General features: G+C 52.5%; 5 protein-coding genes across 5 annotated transcripts; 1 reads left to right on the top strand and 4 right to left on the bottom strand.

Annotated features, from left to right (window-relative positions):
• Positions 1 to 299: 299 nt before the first annotated feature.
• F5J12DRAFT_936081 (uncharacterized protein) lies at positions 300 to 2,010 on the bottom strand (the record flags this gene model as incomplete). Its single annotated transcript, XM_051749628.1, has 2 exons — positions 300 to 1,738; positions 1,802 to 2,010. 2 exons carry the CDS (start codon positions 2,008 to 2,010, stop codon positions 412 to 414), a joined length of 1,536 nt encoding a protein of 511 aa, XP_051600956.1. The 3' UTR covers positions 300 to 411.
• Positions 2,011 to 3,603: 1,593 nt separating this feature from the next.
• F5J12DRAFT_58191 (uncharacterized protein) lies at positions 3,604 to 4,860 on the bottom strand. The gene is made up of 2 exons (XM_051740161.1): positions 4,401 to 4,860; positions 3,604 to 4,321 (listed from the first exon to the last, which is right to left on the bottom strand). The coding sequence occupies exons 1-2, from the start codon at positions 4,727 to 4,729 to the stop codon at positions 3,778 to 3,780; spliced, it is 873 nt and encodes a 290-aa protein (XP_051600955.1). The 5' UTR covers positions 4,730 to 4,860; the 3' UTR covers positions 3,604 to 3,777.
• A 274-nt stretch (positions 4,861 to 5,134) lies between these two features.
• F5J12DRAFT_927063 (uncharacterized protein) lies at positions 5,135 to 8,025 on the bottom strand (the record flags this gene model as incomplete). Its single annotated transcript, XM_051749396.1, has 9 exons — positions 5,135 to 5,341; positions 5,479 to 5,650; positions 5,732 to 5,924; positions 6,103 to 6,147; positions 6,291 to 6,531; positions 6,752 to 6,765; positions 7,076 to 7,173; positions 7,246 to 7,559; positions 7,840 to 8,025. 9 exons carry the CDS (start codon positions 8,023 to 8,025, stop codon positions 5,135 to 5,137), a joined length of 1,470 nt encoding a protein of 489 aa, XP_051600954.1.
• A 416-nt stretch (positions 8,026 to 8,441) lies between these two features.
• On the bottom strand, positions 8,442 to 12,236 carry F5J12DRAFT_782319 (uncharacterized protein; the record flags this gene model as incomplete). Its single annotated transcript, XM_051742712.1, has 8 exons — positions 8,442 to 8,798; positions 8,853 to 9,628; positions 9,681 to 10,382; positions 10,452 to 10,833; positions 10,890 to 11,476; positions 11,530 to 11,818; positions 11,876 to 12,027; positions 12,074 to 12,236. The coding sequence occupies 8 exons, from the start codon at positions 12,234 to 12,236 to the stop codon at positions 8,442 to 8,444; spliced, it is 3,408 nt and encodes a 1,135-aa protein (XP_051600953.1).
• Positions 12,237 to 12,339: 103 nt separating this feature from the next.
• On the top strand, positions 12,340 to 14,703 carry F5J12DRAFT_826596 (uncharacterized protein). The gene is made up of 5 exons (XM_051745522.1): positions 12,340 to 12,645; positions 12,696 to 13,790; positions 13,837 to 13,898; positions 13,957 to 14,239; positions 14,288 to 14,703. Exons 1-5 carry the CDS (start codon positions 12,371 to 12,373, stop codon positions 14,577 to 14,579), a joined length of 2,007 nt encoding a protein of 668 aa, XP_051600952.1. The 5' UTR covers positions 12,340 to 12,370; the 3' UTR covers positions 14,580 to 14,703.
• The last annotated feature ends 2 nt before the right edge of the window (positions 14,704 to 14,705 follow it).

The following is a 14,705-nucleotide window of genomic DNA, read 5'->3' as shown; positions in this document are numbered from 1 at the left end:
CAGAAGTGAGGAGCCAACACCCCCTCCGCGTCGACTCCTCACTTCTGACTGAGTGGTACCGAGGGAGCGGGATAAAGTTATGTAGGGGCTGAAACAGTTTTGTTATAATTCCCAAAGTGCCCGTACGAATAATTGTATTTGTCAAACATCCCGCAAAATAGCATTTCGCTTGGTAGGTGCAAGCCATTGTAAGTCTCTCCTAACGGAACAGACGCTGATGTACAGTTTGATCAAATACCACTGAACGTTGAGCGCTTGAAATAATGATACAAATATACAAATATGGAGTGCTAGAATTGGGGACACCCGTAGCACGCATGGACTACCCGACACAACCGAGTACTACAACACAATTTGAGGGAAGGGTGGGAGGAATAGGAAAGCGAATAAAAGAACAAAAAGTGCAGAAGACTAATCGAACTGGTCCATTGTTGCTGTCCGCGTGAGAGGTCGCCTCCTCGGAGGCGTGGGGCTTCTCGTTCCTGAATTTACTCCAGAAGCCATAGCCGAAATCTCAGGGGTGAGTGTCGGCTCAGGCGTACAATTGGAAGCGGAAGCTGGGATGTTCTCGGGAGTGGGGGCTGGTCTAGGCGTTGATGTGGGGGCAGAGACTTTCATTCGTTTTACCGCACGCGCCTCAGTGGGGTGGCCCTCGTCCTCGTCCTCGGGTAGACCTGCTGAACCCGCATGTGAACCAGGCGAGTAGTGAAATGGAGAGCGTGATGGAGACTGTGAGGGCGCCCGCTGACGTTTCTTTCTTGGCGTCATCGGGGTAGGTGGTGGTAAGGTTACAGGGAGATTGGAGTTGGAAGAGGGGACATTGTGCGAGCTAGATGCATCACTCGCTTCCTTCGTTTTGTTCTGATATGGCGGTAGCCGTCCTTCGTATCCTTTGTCTATATATTCCTGTAGCTCATGGACGCGTCGCCTGAGCTCGGTAGCGTCCGGTGAGTCGGAACGTTGTGGAACGGCCCGAACATTGTCGGTGTCGGTACCTACTTGTGATTGAGAAATAGAGGCCGGGAGCTGTGTAGGAGAAGACGCACGTTCCCCGACCTCATGTTTGTGGGTTCGGGCATGAGCCGCAGGCGGCATAGCTGTCGATATGTGCACATCATTTGTTGTAGGGGTATGCGAACGGTCATCTTCAGCAGCATCGTCGCCACGCCCATAAGTTTTCGACATTGCATCCCAGTCGGGTGTGTGTATGAATGCACCCTCGCGCCGCAACCTCCGAGAACTGCGACCGCGGGCGTCCCAGTAAGGCGGGACTTTCCAGGTATCTTCGTCGTTGAATGGTTGATTGACAGTCGGTTGGGGAGAAGAGGCAGGTACTTCGTGCAGAGAGCTGCTCGACCAGGGGTCACTTGGGGGTAGAGAGCTACTGAGAGGGTGATGCGGTCCTGGATCATTACGATTGGGGGTGGGAAGGGGACTTTCCACACCAGACGGGGCAGCGGCAGCAAAACGTTCGCCAACGGGGTCGTTCCGAGTAGAGAATTCTTCGGAATCAGGGAAGATGGGTGCCTTGTCGGGAGAGGAGGGGGCCGAAGAGGAGATGCCGCAGGTGCTGCGAGTCCAGGCCTTGAACACGTCAGCAATGACGGAGGGGGCATGGTTCTGCAGGACCTCGACCATGAGACAGAGAATTTCAACCGTGAAGGTCATGTTTGTCTGTTGCTGCTGAATCGTCGTCGCAATATCTGCGATTTGCTTGGAAACGGATTGCAGTTGTCGCCTTCAACGTGGTGCCGTGTTAGACAATAGCTCAACAGCACGGACAGCGGGGCAAACGACATACAGAGTGGGGTCTGTCCGTTCGATGATGTCAAGCATAAGGCTAGCTTCATTAACTTCTTCTATGGTTAGCCCCAATGCAGGAAGCTTGGGGACCGTGCCTGCCACCGTGGTGATGAAGCACCTAAGGTAATCTGCGGCCCGCGAAGGAGAGATACGAGCAAGGGCTTGGGGGTCGCTACCAAATATTGCGGTTGGACGATGCATGCGCATTCTGTGCTGAGAAGGACAGAAAAGTCTCCAGAGAAAATTGGGGAGATGGATGCAGATAGTGGAAGGGAGGAGTGAAGAGTTTCGCGGTACTCACTTGTGCAGCAAATTAAAGGCCGTGGACAGACCCTCGCTTTGACCGTGCCAAAGCGGTGGGCGGTCGGGTGCATTGGCGACGTGCCTCCAACCCTACTGTGGAACACGATGTGGACCAACAATATTTATTATGGAGGAATGACAAACCAATAGGACGAGGACCATTAAGGTCAAAGCACGCCACGCCGGACAATAAGAGGATATCAATAGCCTATCGTGGGACCCACCGTGGGCCAATGGAAGATCTGAGTCTGAGAACTGTTATTATGATCATCTTCTTGAATCCCCGCCTGCTCAATAGTCCCGCTGTCTCGGATGTAGGGCCACTGTATGCACCCGCTGTCGCTGTTGAAATGCATGACACTGCCAGCAAGCTTGAAGCTTGAAGGATGATCTTAGAGTATTACATAAGCAGGATCGGACAGATTTGAAATTCCAAAGATGGATAAGATATATGTGGTTCCCGCTGCCCACTCAAGTACTCACTGGCAGGGTGTAATTTGGATACCAGAGACAGCTTGCAATTCAAGCTCCGTAAACAGGCGGTGTCCACAAGTACTATTCAGGGTGCTACACCCGCGACTGCCAGTGCTGTAGGTGTTCATGTCTTGTCATCGTAGTAACCGCCACGATTACATGCAGTGGACAGGCAATTCTCAGTAGCGAAGGCACGTAGCGTACTGAGAATATAGTCTACGCGTGAGAATACAGTCGGCTTATCGCTTCTCTTCTCCGTACTCTCACTTTCGTCTCGTGGCTCAGCTGAGCTGCACATTAGTCTCTCGTTTTCTTCGTTCCCACCCACCGCTCCCGCCCACAGTCCGTCCAAAGCAGCTGAGTTAACAGCTCATTGTCCGACGCCTAAAACTCGACGTCTTGCTCGAAGCGAACCTGTTCGGCACCCAGCCCACCCTCACAGCACAGCTCGATGACTCGGGTCTTGGCTTCGGGCTGGAACATCCTACCAGTTTTCGCCCAGTCCTTTCAATCATTGCCCCTTGCGATATCATACCTCACTAAGTACACATAGATCCTTTCCCATAAGCACCATACACTCTTTCCCCCTGGCTAACTGGTTGAACGCGTAGAGCGAGCGCTGGGATAGGTCCCTTTAATTGACGTTGGGAAGGTTCCGCATGGCAATCCACTAGTGTCAGGTGCGTTAATAATCTGTTTTCCTAAAGGTCCGTCATTAAAATGTTGGGGGTCAGTCTAAGTCGTGACTTCCGTATTGGGAGCTCTGTGGACCATCGCATCCGTTTTCGCAAGAAGTCCATTTCTTGTCCCCATCTGTGCCACATTGCCTCTGGGAACAACCATTCCTGATAGTTAAGAGAACCACCTCGAATCCTGCGAGTTGTCACGGCCGGTAATTTGGCCAAATCTTCCACTGACTTGCACAGTCGTTAAGAATTGTCCATAACCATATCGGAGACACGTAAAGTAAGTGGATGAGTGGAACAGACGAACAGAACAATGGATAGTAATGGTACAGCTGAACAGAACAATGGATGATGTAGTTCAAGTGACGACCTTCTGCTTCTTACTCGGCAGGCCCTCCTTTACCAAGATTTGACTCCCGGTCTCATCGACCTCGTCATTCTCCTCCCCCTATCTTGACTGCAGTTCTTTCATTGCAGGTCGGTCTTCATTCGCCAAATTCATGCGTATTTCCTAATTTTCCAACTCGTCGTCAAACCGTGCGACAGGGGGGCGCGATATGAGCTTCGCCGCCGCAGATCCAACAACGCGGGGGGGAGGTGCAGATGTATCGTTCTTTTTCTCTGGTCTCAATTTCCACCGCACTGACTCTGCTGGCACCGGGCCCATCAATGTCTTCTCATCACCGTGTAATATAAGGCCAGTCTCCTTGTGTAGCATAGTTTGTTTATAGCTGCCTTGCACCGAGCCCTTCTCGTTTACATTAACGCATACAGCGGGAAACGGACGGCCCTGTGAATCCCTACAGTGGGGTTCCGGCGTAAACTGGACCTTGTATGGAGCTCGCCACTCGGCGTAGTCACTGTCATCCTGGTATTCCACGGAGAGGGAATACGGATGGTTACGTCCTAACTTGGCCACATCAGCCACAGGCCCGTGTTGAACTTCACCACGCAAGAAGGGGTGGCCATCCTGCCCGCGCGCCTCGACTATTCCCGGCTGCATACGGTCCACCCATTCGTTGTCGAAGTCTGTCTCGACAAAGGTGAAGGGGACACTAAACCGTTCGCCACAGCAAGGCGCCCAAAACTAGTCAGAAACAGGCCGTACGCCTGTACGGGGGGGCAGTCACTCACCGCAGCCTGTCGCGAATCATACGGATGTTGGCAAGGATTTCTGTACGTCGAGCCTCCGCGGCGTCGACCAATGCGCGTATCGGCGATACCTCCTCGGTCGGGGGACATAATTTTCTAAGCTTGTGCAGCGCCACACCTAAGTTATGGAGGAGGACCTCTATTTGAGAAATCAGCTCTTTGGTTTCGGGAGGGATGGTGGATGTGGATGCCATTGGAGCTGCACTGACTGGGGACTTGGAAGTAAATTGAGCCCGAGTATAAGTACGATCAAGCCAAAGGGAATACAGCCTCGACCTTTTAATAAAAGCGGTCAATAACAACGGCACCATTCCAGCGGTGATTTGACCCTGTTGGCCACAGTTGGGTCAAGTTGTCACCTTCTCGTTCGAATGTGGCGTGCCTGATTCGGCAACTAGACTTATCACCTCCTAGCATAACCTGTCTCTTGCTATATTTTCAACTTCGCAGTTTCTTCGCGCGATCCCAGCTCTGCATTCGAAACAGAAAAAAATACTTTCCTTACTGATATGTAAGCATTACCCGATACCAGAGGTGACACATGTCCTGTGGTTCCAGAGTCAATCTCAAGAAATGCAAGAACCATTCGGAAGAAAGATCCTAGCTACCGCAGCCCACAGACACCACCCCACTGCAAGCTCGATGTTCCTGATACATCTCTGTTCAATCAGCTCAAACGACTCCACTAGACACTCTCGCTCTTCTTCCTTGTGGCCTTACAGACCGTACGCTTTTGCGAGGTAATACCATGCCTCTGGCACGTTCCACCCTCGAGAACGAGTGATGTATCCTAGCAGCCCATCGGTCGGATCTGCCTTATCCATGTCGACGTCCCCATCCGACGCCGAATCAAGATAGATCCGAGACATGTGAACAGCAGCAGAAACGTCGTCCGGGAAAAGAAATGACGCCGTTTGGAAGGCCTATGTTGCTTATCGCTCATGACCTAGAGCGTAATGATATTATCCGAACTTCGGCTGTAATTAGATGCGGCCACATCAAGGGTGTCAACAAAGGGGACACACCTGCACCCACAGTTAGGGTTCTCAGGGTTTTTCACTTCCGCTTCCTGGATGGCACCTTTCGCATGGACACTCAGTAATCTGTCCTTGCTCGTCACCCGGTGATTTGTTTTGGGTTCTTGCACGGGAGGTGAAGTGGGTGGCGGTGGCGCAGGTGACGATTCCACAGGACGCTCAGGGCGATGGTGATGTCGAATACGTGAACGCAACCTTCGCCGGGAATGGATCAAAGATGCTCAATACTGGGGTACTGGGTGAGTATGTGTGGAGGAAACACGACGGCCCGATTACCCGGCACAGAGCTCGACCGTTTGAGATGTTAACTGTTGCTTCGAACGACGCCACGCCCAATTTTCCTCGATCTTGTACTGATTTTCCCTTTCCCCTTGTGAACGCGGTCTTTCAACGTCTGCTGTACCTTCTTCCCCGTCACGGTGGAAGGGTCCGCGCTCATCGACACTGACCGCCTCAATTTTTCCTGAGGCTTGCCACCAATAGAGGATCGTAATCAACGTCTGCTGGTGTCGCTGGGGTCACAGTGGTCGGAGGCGGCGTTCCCTCCGGTGCTGTAATCAGTCCCAGAGAACATGAAGGCTCGCCACTTGGTTGTTTCTCATTAGCGTCGCTCAAAGTTGGCGCTGATACTTACGCCTACAGCTTACCTGCGGTAATCGTGCTGTAGGCGTATGCGCCAACTTTAAGCGATCCTATTGTCCAATTCCTGGGGCGTTGAGACAATAACCATTGATCCCAGCTGCGCAGTCGCCGTCCTGGAGCCCGTGTCTACTGAAGGCCGAACTGCGAAGGTGTCTAGCCCCGGATATATATCAAAATACGAAAAGGAACTCACTTGGTGTCTCTGATACAGACCCCTTCCTTTCCGCTATCCAGTCATACACACTCGTCCATTTGACCTCCGCACGTTCAGCGCCTTCCACATGTTCCGTAAGCGCCATCCGTGTCAGCCTCAGCTGTAACGCATACTCGAACGCATCGACTCGCGACGGTGGTGGGTGATCAGGTAGCGGCTGCAACAGTGTCGCCGAAGGTGGTATAGACCTTGCATTGGGGTCAAGCAGGGGTTCCCACGTCTGAGTTCAAGAACCGTTATTATGATCATCTTCTTAAATCCCCGCCTGCTTTATAGTCCCGTTTTTTCGGATAATAGTACTACCGTGTGTACCCGTTGTCGCTGTCAAAATACATGACACTGGCTTGAAGGATAATCTTAGAGGATTCCATAAGCAGGATCGAAACAGATCTGAAATTCCAAATATGGATATGACGATTGTGGCTCCCGCGCTCACTCACTGGCAGGGTGGAATCTGGATACCAGAGACAGTTTGCAACTCAAGCTCCATAGATAGGCTAGTGCCCACACTATTAAAGGCGCTGCACCCGCGACTGCGAGTTCCGTATGTATTCGCGTCTCGCCATCATGGTAACTGCCACGATTACCTGTGGACAACTAGTAACAGCGCTGGAAGTAAGCCCCTTTATGTAATTAACGTTGGAAAGTTTGCCCACGGAAACCCACTAAGAATTGTCCATGTCCATATCGGAGACAGGCAAAGTAAGTACAGATGAACAGAACAATAGACGATGTAGTTTAAGTGACGACCCTCTGCTTCTTACTCAACAAGCCCTCCTTTACTGAGATCTGACTCCCGGTCTCATCGACCTCGTCATTCTCCTCTCGACTGCGGTTCCTTCGTTGCAGGTCGGTTTTTAGTCTTCAAATTCAAATTCATACGTATTTCCTAATTTTCCAACTCGTCGTCAAACCGTGCGACGGGGGGGGCGACATGGGTTCCACCTCCGAAGATCTAACAACAGCTCCGGGGGGAGGTGGGGGTATATCATTCTGTTTCCCTAGTTTCAGTTTCCACCGTACAGACTCTGCTGGCACTCGACCCATCGATGTCTCCTCATCAAGGTGTAATGTGAGGTCAGTCTCCTTGTGTAGCATAGCTTGTTTATAGCTGCCTCGCACCGAGACTTTCTCGTCCACGTCAACGCATGCAGCGAGGAACGGACGGCTTTTTGAATCCCTACAATGAGGTGCTGGCGTAAATTGGACCTTATATGGAGTTCGCCACTCGGCATAGTCACTGTCATCCTGGTATTCCACGGAGAAGGAACATGGATCGTTACATCTAACTTGGCCACATCAGCCACAAGCCCGTGTTGGACTTCACCACGCAACCTCCTCCGCTCGCGTTTCTACTTTTCCCGACTACATGCCCTCCACCCACTCGTTGTCGAAGTCTGTCTCGACAATGGCGAAGGGGACACTAAACCGTTAGCCACAGCAAGGCACCAAAAAACCAGTCAGCAACAGGCCATACACTTCTACGGGGGACACTCACTCAACGTAGCCTGTCGCGAATCATACGGACGTTGGCAACGATCTCCGTACGTCGATCCTCCGCGGTGTCGAGCAATGCGCCAATCCGCGGTATCTCCTCGACTGGGAGACATGATTTTCTAAGCTTGCGCGTCGCCACATCCAGGTTATGGAGGATGCCCTCTATTTGAGAAATCAGCTCTTTGGTTTCGGGGGGGATGGTAGATGTGGATGCCATTAGAGCTGCACTGACTGGGGACTTGGAGGTAAATTCAGGCCGAGTATAAATACGATCAAGGCAAAGGGAATACAGCCTCGACCTTTTAACAAAAGGGGTCAATAACGACAGCACCACGGCAAAATTTCCAACGGGGGTTTGACCCTGTTGGCCACAGTTGCGTCAAGACGTTACCCCCTCATTCAAGCGCTGTGTACTAATAGTGCGCGGGATTTGGTGGCGTGCCTCTTGTTACATTTTCAACTTAGCGGTTTCTTCGCGCGGGCCCCACTCCCGTTCGAAACAGAAAAAATACTTTCCTTACTGATATGTAAGTGTTGCCCGATACCGGAGGTGTGACACATATTCTGTAGATCCAGAGTCAAATTATGGAATATGCAAGAACCATTCGGAAGAAAGATCCTAGCTACCACGGCCTACAAACACCACCCCACTGCAAGCCCGATGTCCCTGATACACCTCTGTTCCGTCAGCTTAAACGACTTCACCAGGCACTCTCGCTCTTCTTCCTTGCGGCCTTGCAGACCGTACGCTTTTGCGAGGTAATACCATGCCTCTGGCACGTTCCACCCTCGAGAACGAGTGATGTATCCTAGCAGCCCCGCGGTCAGATCTATCTTACCCATGTCGATGTCGCCATCCGACGCCGAATCAAGATATATCCGAGACATATGAACAGCAGCAGAAACGTCGTCCGGGGAAATAAATAATGCCTTCTGGAATGCCTGTGTTGCTTGTCGCTCGTGACCTAGAGCGTAATGGTATAATCCGAACTTCGGCGGCAATCAGACGCGGCCACATCAAGGGTACCAACAAAGGAGACACACCTGCACCCACACGTTAGGGTTGTCAGGGTTTTTCACTTCGGCCTCTTGGATAGCACCTTTCGCCTGGTCGATCTTACCCGTCCTACGGAATGTCGCAGCTGATGCAGCCCATAAATCACTCAGCAATTTGTCCTCCCTGGTCGCCCGCTGACTCGTCTTAGGTTCTTGCACGGGAGGTAAACTGGGTGGCGGGGGCGCAGGTGGCGATTCCACAGGAGACTCATGGCGATGGTGATGTCGAATAAGTGAACGCAACCTTCGCCGGGAATGGATCGAAGATGCTTGATACTGATGATTCCGAAGCACAGCCTGAAAATCTATGGGTGCTGGGTGAGTATGTGTGAAGTGGTATACGACGGCCCGATTACCCGGAGCGGAGCTCGACCGTTTGAGATGTAAACTGCTACTCCTACCGACGCCGTACCCAATTTTCCTCGATATGGTACTGATTTTCTCTTGCCCCTTGTGAACACGGTCTTTCAACATTTGCTGTACCTTCTTCCCCGTGGAAGGGTCCGCACCCATCGACGCTGACCGCCTCAATTGTTCCTGAGGCTCGCTACCAATAGAGAATCGGTGATCAGCATCTGCCGGAGTCGCTGGGGTCACAGTGATCGGGGGTGGGGTCCCCTCTGGTGCTGTAATCAGTCCCAGAGTTCCTGAAGGCTCGCCGCTTGGTTGTTTCTCATTCTCCAATTCCTGGGGCGTTGAGACAATGACCATTGATCCTAACTGCGTAGTCGTCGTCCTGGAGCTCGTGTCTACTGAAGACCGAACTACGAAGGTGTCCAGCCCCGGCCATATATTAAAATACGAAAAGGAACTCACTTGGTGTCTCTGATACAGACCCCTTCCTTTCCGCTATCCAGCCATACACATTCACCCATTTGATCTCCGCACCTTCAGCGCCTTCCACGTGTTCCGTAAGCGCCATCTGTGTCAGCCTCAGCTGTAACGCATACTCGAACGCATCGACTCGCGACGGTGGTGGGTGATCAGGTAGCGGCTGCAACAGTGTCGCCGAAGGTGGTATAGACCTCGCATTGGGGTCAAGCAGGGGTTCCCAAAACTTGAACTCGCGATCAGGTGCAGGCATTTCGCCAATGTCGCTAGCGTCTGCCGGACGGGAAGATTTTTCGGAGACTTCAGAGGGAATTTTCTCGGTCTCGAAGTCCTTGACCTTAACATCACTCGGCTTAGATTCTTGTTCGGTAGTACTATTTTCGTCGGACTCCAAGGTTGCCTCACCGATGTTGGCTCCAATTTCAAGTATGCTCTTGGCTTTATCCCATTGTCCTTCCGCTGTCAAAAGTAATCCGAGAAGGTGCCAGTGCCGAATTTCAAGCGCCTCCCCCTCCACCGCCGCGCCCGCGACAGTTATGGCCTGTTTCAGGTCCTGGGAGGGTCCAGGAAGCGCCAAAGAAATAGCAAGGTGATGATGCGCAGCTGGCGTTGGATACGTCCCGACGGACTTTACAAACTGCTCAAGGGCAAGCGCGAATCGTTTGGGACGCTCTCGTAAATCCACACCTGCGTGCCGTTAGCTTCGACATCGGCGGCTGCGATCGTCACGAGCAATTGAAAAAAAGTATGACTCACCAATAATTCCAGAAATAGTATGCCAGACCCCTTCCGCAAGCGCAACCCTGGCAACGAGTTCTTTGTCGTTTCGATCCAAACGCGTCTTCGCTTTTTCAATGAAGTCGCCGGCTTCCTTGGCCTCTTCAACGCCATCCCAGCCAGGTCGGGAGATCGCGAGACGACATAGCATCCTAGAGCCTTCGACAAGGGTCTCTACCCAGTGGCGATCCGTATCGTAGTCGTCGTCAATGCCCGCTTCACAAGATTTTCCGACTACTTCGACATACAATCGCAGCATGCGCTTCGGAAGTTCGCTGTCTCCGGTGACATAAAGCAACCGACTCATATGTCGGAAGATGCGGTACGAGTTGAACGTTAGTTTCGTCGCCCACCAAAGGGTCTATACAGCATTGACACTTTTGGCACAAGCATAAGGCATGGATGTGTTTCACTTACATCAATAACCCAATCTGCCCAATCGGACACGGACCGACTTGCTTCCCACACAGCGACGCATAGGTCTACAAAATCTTCCACCTTGACATTCCGTTCTCCGGCTCTCGGGAAATGCGTGCATTCGTCCAATATGGATTTGTAATCGTGTGCGACAGAACGCGCCACACTTAACCATCGCGGGAGTTTCTGAGGCCGCAGGGAGGTATTCAGCGGCGCGCGTTCGGAAGGGGTGCGGTGTTTGAGTATAAGGGCACGGAGATGCAGCACAGCCACGATAGACCTATAAGGGAATCTGAACGTCGGTATCCAAAAGGCTCCACACGCTTGATAATGAGTGAAGAACATCCATATCAAGCTCTCCGGTTCGTCCAAAGGCCGCGTGCGGGCAATAAGAGTAATTGCGCGAAACATGAGTCGTTCTGCCCACCGCCACAGTTCGCGATAATGCGTAAATGACGTCAGTAAAGGCTGAGCATCGGGTGCTCGGGGAATCGTGAATTGAATAATGTTCAGTAGAGGAAGGGCAACTGCGTATGCTTCGATGGCTTTTTCTGGATCCGAGGGGTAGAGGGTCTCATAGGACATGCCTAGAATGGCGATATTCGTCGATGGGTAAGGAAAAAACAGAAGGGGATCTTACCTTGTAAGCATATGCTTCGGAGTGATTCCATGATTGCCCATGCCCTCCCATTTGAGATGTCGGGGAGTAATGGAGACGAAATGGCAGAGACAAAGCTGCCCGTCAAGGGGGATGACGATGCAGTCACAGAACCAGGTATCTGGAGGGTATGGCCCTCGGCTCGGCTCGAAGGTGTAACAGGTATGTGACTTTGAGCGTCCACCAGCTTGGAAACTTTGGACAAGTGAGCCAAGCACTGTTCTGGTCGTCCGAGCGCGTAGGCGTAATATGCCAACGCGAGATGGAGAGACTGCGAGAGAAGGTGAAGGTTACACAATGCACGCCCGAGAAAAATAGACAAACTCACGTCAGATGGATTGCTGCTCTCCAAGCTCTGGAGTGTCTGATAGCCTCCAGCTGCTTCCTCGACGCGCTCTGGTGCCAGTACACACTCGTCTCCCAACCTCAACTCCCCGGCCTGTTCGTTCCCCAACGCATCCTCGTCCACCGAGTTTGCACCTAGCAACAATGAAAGCAACCTCGTCTGCGCGGCGATCTGTGCTACAGTCCTGGAAGCCCTTGCAGTGTTTGTTAAACTTGTAGAACAACCTCGACCACGACAACGGCGATGCATTGGGGGCTTGGGCTGGTGTTTCAGAGCCCCAGCGACCTGCTGTGAGTGCTGTTCTTAGCTGAAACCAGTAATGCCTGTCTTTTGCATGTGCCATGAAATTCCATCCGCTGCTGCAAGGGAAAGGACAGCTGCCGAGCATGATGGCATTAATTGACCCCCTACAAAGTGACCCCCCCGGATCAGGAATCATGACTGCCTTTTCCGGCTTGACTGCCGACAACGACGAGCATGGCGTCGGACCCGTCGTTGACACCGCCAGCACTGACGCCGGACATCACAGGCTCAGGTTTAGGAGACTCTGCACAGACCATGGATCTGCTTGCAGCCAAGAAACCGGCTGGGTCTCGTCGCCAGATTGCCTTCTATCCCAATAGCAATGCAAGCAACAAACCAGTAAAACCATTCAGTCGAAGTGCAGCCAAACGACAGAGTGTCATGGCATTGGGGAGCATCGAGCATCTCCAGCACTACTTTACCAAGACTGGCCTTGCTGCAAAGACGACGTACGTTTTCTTCTCTCTCGCGTCCGTCCTCACGCCGCACCCCCGCACAGACCATCCAATAAGCTCCAGGGCCAATTCGTCCCGGCGATTGGTGGGCTATCACTCAAGACAGATGCACCGTCGTCATTAGATACCATACAGGACTTCGAGCTCCCTCCGTCCCCCGTCATCCCCGAATCACGACCACAAACATTCCCGCCCTTTGTCAAGACATACGAGACGGATCCGGACGCGTTCCTTCCAGGCGTCATAGACGATCTCGTCGCAACGACTCGCGTTTGGGAACTAGATCTCTCCAGCACCGCTGACACCCCATGTGTATCGCCATCAAACAGCCACATTGATGTTCTAGGCATTCTCAAGACAACGACACGTGCTATTCGTTCCGTGCGCAACTACGTGATCGCCCTCCCGGATGACTCCGCTGGGACAATTCGCAATCAGTATCGCAACAAGATCGCAGCAGGCGATCCCGTCAAACGGAACAAACCCAGACAGAGCGCACAACCAGATCCTCTATCGATGATTCGCAAGTCGGCATTGGAGGTATTGTCTGCACTTCGCGAACTCGAGGAACGCTCGAGAGTACCGTTGACGGACGAAGTGTATGATGCCCAGAGCGATCATGGTTCGTCGCATGGACAGAATCCGCATTCGCGTGTCGCCTCACCGAGTGGCGTATCTGATGACGAGATTGATTCGCAAGCTTTTGATCCAGATATGTCGATATCGTTTATCCGCGTCCAGGGTCGCTACGACTCGATCCCGGTGTGGGAGGATGAATTTGAACAGGAAACTCACGTTAACGAGGAGGAGCAGGAGACACGTGAGCGGTGGGACGATAAGCTTGTTCTAGGCGGTGGATGGCTGTATAAACAGGACGTACGGCTGCAGGATCTAGGCAAGGAACGGGACATCGTTCAGCGGTATGTGGATCTCGTCGATGACGTACTTTTCGATGGGCAAAGGGATGGGAAGCGTGGGTGGGAGAGGGCACGCGAACGTGTTGCGAAACGGGATCGCGAGAGTCGGAGCAAGGGTCGCCGAGTAAGCGCAGGTGATATTAATTCGTTCCGTTTCCCTTGTGAGCGGCCGTCATCGGCGCGTCGGGTTGTTTCCATGGATTCGCTGCAAGCAATGACGCTGTCCGAGGAACCTGGAGAAATGGAGACCCTAGTCAGAAGAGGAGAGCACGGACGAAGACGATCTCCCGGAGTGGGCCAAACGGTCTTCGTTTACAGATAATGTCATCGGTTAGTATTCTAACCGTGTCCGAAATTGGTGTTAACGTCGATCCGTTCGCCATATCAGGGCGCGCCTACGCTCTCTTACAGGCTCTCTTACCGGAATACCTTCGTTGTGTTCTTCCATCTCCACTCGAAAGGACTGCCTTGCTTCGTGTCCTGTCATCGGGGCAACCACTGTGTGTGGCATATAACACGGGTGTGAGGCGCTCCCGCAAGCCATGGGGGTTCATCAGTGTCGATTCTATTCACGACATTATATCTCTGGAGCAGAATGCAGAGGGTGTGGATGAAAAAGGAGCGACTGGATGGACATTTAGAAGGACCGATAACCTTCGGCTGTGGGCTGGGTGAGTTCTCTTCCCCCTGTCTGTCTTCTTTGACTTATGGCCGCGCAGAGCCCTCAAGTTGCGATACCTCCTCCCCCTCATCATTCCTTCTGCACCAGGTCGCCCCGACCACATGACGCCCTCGTCCTCGCCGGCGCGTAATGCATCTCCCGGCCGTGGTATACCCAGCAGTCCATCGACACCCACAGCGCAAAGGATTCGCTTCTCTACGAATGAAACGCCCATCCACTTCGATCCGCGTCTTGTCGCGCGCAGAGAGGAAGGGTGGGAATCGATGCTAGAAGTCACTCTGGTGCGCTGGGTGACAGCTGTCGTCGAAGAACGACGTGGCGAGCGGTGATCCATGTTCATGTTTTATCTTATATTTTTTCTTTGTGGTCAACTTTGGAGACACACTGGTTTCTATATATGGTACATACCGTTTCCGTGACGTAATTCGATTCCCACGAATCCGGCAACAAAAATC

The sequence above is a fragment of the Pisolithus orientalis genome, assembly GCF_024613125.1.
Source record: "Pisolithus orientalis strain OTSU chromosome Unknown F5J12scaffold_11, whole genome shotgun sequence".
NCBI classification, from domain to species: Eukaryota; Fungi; Basidiomycota; class Agaricomycetes; order Boletales; family Pisolithaceae; genus Pisolithus; species Pisolithus orientalis.
The sequence above is the reverse complement of the archived record's forward strand: the minus strand, read 5'-3'. Positions and strand labels throughout refer to the sequence as shown.

What these genes read in the sequence shown, in the direction of transcription:
- F5J12DRAFT_58191 (XM_051740161.1), bottom strand. Translation starts at nt 4,729, where the DNA reads ATGGTGCCGTTGTTATTGACCGCTTTTATTAAAAGGTCGAGGCTGTAT. An exon ending in ATGATTCGCGACAGGCTGCG is followed by an intron (nt 4,322 to 4,400) that starts GTGAGTGACTGC and finishes CGAACGGTTTAG; the next exon opens with TGTCCCCTTCACCTTTGTCG.
- F5J12DRAFT_826596 (XM_051745522.1), top strand. Translation starts at nt 12,371, where the DNA reads ATGGCGTCGGACCCGTCGTTGACACCGCCAGCACTGACGCCGGACATC. An exon ending in TCGCTGCAAGCAATGACGCT is followed by an intron (nt 13,791 to 13,836) that starts GTCCGAGGAACC and finishes AGAAGAGGAGAG; the next exon opens with CACGGACGAAGACGATCTCC. An exon ending in GTTTACAGATAATGTCATCG is followed by an intron (nt 13,899 to 13,956) that starts GTTAGTATTCTA and finishes TCGCCATATCAG; the next exon opens with GGCGCGCCTACGCTCTCTTA.